Raw genomic sequence first — 2,688 nt, forward strand, 5'->3', positions numbered from 1 at the left:
TGGATCAAGTTTAAATGTCTGTGCTGCTCCTTTTTCACATCCAAGAACTACTGACAACGAAGGCCGCACCTGCCTCTCCCACCTGCCTGTCTGACGGGCGGGGAAGGAGAGGAACTTGCATGCTGGTGACGGCAGACGCTGGGTGGGACCACAGAGACATCTAGAGTGAAAACCAAGCTGGTCCACGGTGTCCCGCAGGCTGTACATGCAGTTTAATCAGAGGGCCGCTTCCTCTGTTCAAATGATTTTAATTATTGGAATGCACGATGTCTTAAATATGCAAATAAAATGTTTTATAACCTGGAAAAGATAATAACATAAAATTTTTTAAAATGTAAGCCAATTGTGTGACACCTAAGACAAAATCCTGACAAGAAACCTGTGAAGTAGAGATCCTGAAAACTACATGACAGACTATAAAGTCAGTTCTTAAAATAAAGAAAGGTGTTACACATTCCACAGGTAAAGGTGAACCCTATACAAGCCATTATTATTATCATGATGATTATTATGATTATTATTATTATTATAGCAAGCACTGATTGAAATGGAGTCCCTATAATTAGCTCACACAAGACATGACTCTGAAATGTTTGCTAAATGGTTCTCTTTGTAAAATGCCACTGAGTATTTTCCTGGAAAATTCCCTTCTATGACATTTCCCTGGAGAGCCCCTTCAAGCCTTTCAAACCATCAACTGTCCCTTCGGCTCTGACACCGGACCTGATGCACACCTGGGTCATTTAGCTTCTTCTAGACTATACTCTAAGTGCTCTGACACCTTGAATAGTTATATATGTACCTTATTCCCATGGACCTTACTCTGGGTGTAATAAACTACAATATTGACACAGTGTACCAGGATCGCAGCATCTAGGGACCAGACCAAGGATGCGTGAATAGAGACAGTGACTGATGAGCCGCATAAACCAGCTGGGCTCTCAGAGCTCTGGGCCACTGGGAGGTGTGTATCCAGCCAGCAGCAGGGGGCACTGGGGGACTGACTTGTGGTCCCTGCACAACTGCTCAGTGAGGACAATTCATTCACTCGAAGGAGGCTGGCCTGGGTGTAGTTCTCTGTGTTCCCTGATGAGACTCAGCAGCTGTGTCCTTTCTGGGCTGGCAGAGTTCCCTGAGCAGGGACTTTGCCTGGTATCAGCAGGTGCTTCCTCCCAGTGCTCTCCCAGGGGGGTGAAGACAACCTCCGTCCTCCTCAGTCTCGCTGTGAGCTGAGCTCCTGCACTAGGGCTCAGGGAGGGGCTGGGTGGTCACTGGATGGATACACATTTGCATGGACAGCCCCTCCTCTGGCGGAGGGTGGAGAAGAAAAGGAGGCCTGGGGCAGCCCAGCCCCACTGTGGGCTCAGGGGCTGCGTGCACCATGGCCTGGACCCCCGTCCTCCTCCTGCTCCTCTCTCAGTGCACAGGTAAGGACAGGACTCGGGGACCTGGGAAAGCCACATGGCTTTCATTTATCTCTACTGGTCCAGAGCCCTGAAAAATTTTAAGCAGGTTCTTTTCCTATCAGCCATGAGTTTCTGTGTTTGCAGGTTCCCTCTCCCAGCCTGTGCTGACTCAGCCGCCCTCCCTCTCTGCATCTCCGGGAGCATCAGCCAGACTCACCTGCACCCTGAGCAGTGGCTTCAGTGTTGGTGGCTACTGGATAGGCTGGTTCCAGCAAAAGGCAGGGAGCCCTCCCCGGTATCTCCTGAGTTTCTACTCAGACTCCAATAAGCACCAGGGCTCCGGGGTCCCCAGCCGCTTCTCTGGATCCAAAGATGCCTCGGCCAACGCAGGGCTTCTGCTCATCTCCGGGGTCCAGGCTGAGGACGAGGCCTATTATTACTGTTCAGTCTGGCACAGTGGTGCTCGCACAGTGACACGCGCAGATGTGGAAGTGGGACAAAAACCTCAGGCTGCTCAGGCCTTTGTTCTGAACAATTAAAAGTCTTTTAAAAACTCGGGCCTTTGTAGCCTTGCTTCGAACCCTTCCTGGTCATAATGTTTTACTATCCATTTTTCATTCAACATTTCTGATTTTTCAGGAAAAATAAAACCAAAATAATCTGTGATGACACAGAAAGGTTAGCCAGTTGTTCATGTGACAAAAGTAGGGCCTGAGGAGCTGCCCTTCTCTCCTGAAATAAGGAAGATGCGCTTGTCCCAAGTTTCACCTTCATCAGAGCCCAGGAACATCCCAGCAGGTGGATCCTTTTCCATAACATGGACTCTGCTCTCCCAGGGGTCACAGCAGAGATGTCTCCATCCAGCCCGGGCTTGTAACTTCAGGACTGACGGACAGGCAGTGTATTCGGGGGATGAGGCACTGAGATGTGAGATGATGGTGAGGACCCAGGCCCAGGAGGACTGACCTACAGAAAGCTGGCCCGACACCTGAGCATGCAGAGTGGGATTCAGGGTAGGGAGCCGGCAAAGGGGAAAACTGGGGTTTGAGGAACCCTCTTTATGGGCCGTGAGTGGGTGAGGTGCTACACCGCCACTGGGAAAATGCTAAGTCTGCTCCAGGGAAGGGGGTGAAGTTGGTCCATGGATGACGCGCTCCTACAGTGACACCACTGGGGACCGTGAAGACTCCTGCGAGTGGTTCTCCTGAGCTCACAGGCACCGACTGTGTCCTCCTGTCCCCTCAGATCACACTAGAGCTTTCCAACAATCCAGGGTGCAGGG

The 2,688-nt window shown here is 50.8% G+C and overlaps 1 gene segment (V, D, J or C); it reads left to right on the plus strand.

Annotated features, from left to right (window-relative positions):
* The first annotated feature begins 1,381 nt into the window (after positions 1–1,381).
* LOC111734061 lies at positions 1,382–1,945 on the plus strand. The segment is given in 2 exon segments: positions 1,382–1,427; positions 1,551–1,945. Coding segments are annotated over 2 exon segments (441 nt in total).
* The last annotated feature ends 743 nt before the right edge of the window (positions 1,946–2,688 follow it).

This window comes from Pteropus vampyrus, unplaced genomic scaffold (assembly GCF_000151845.1).
Source record: "Pteropus vampyrus isolate Shadow unplaced genomic scaffold, Pvam_2.0 Scaffold747, whole genome shotgun sequence".
NCBI classification, from domain to species: Eukaryota; Metazoa; Chordata; class Mammalia; order Chiroptera; family Pteropodidae; genus Pteropus; species Pteropus vampyrus.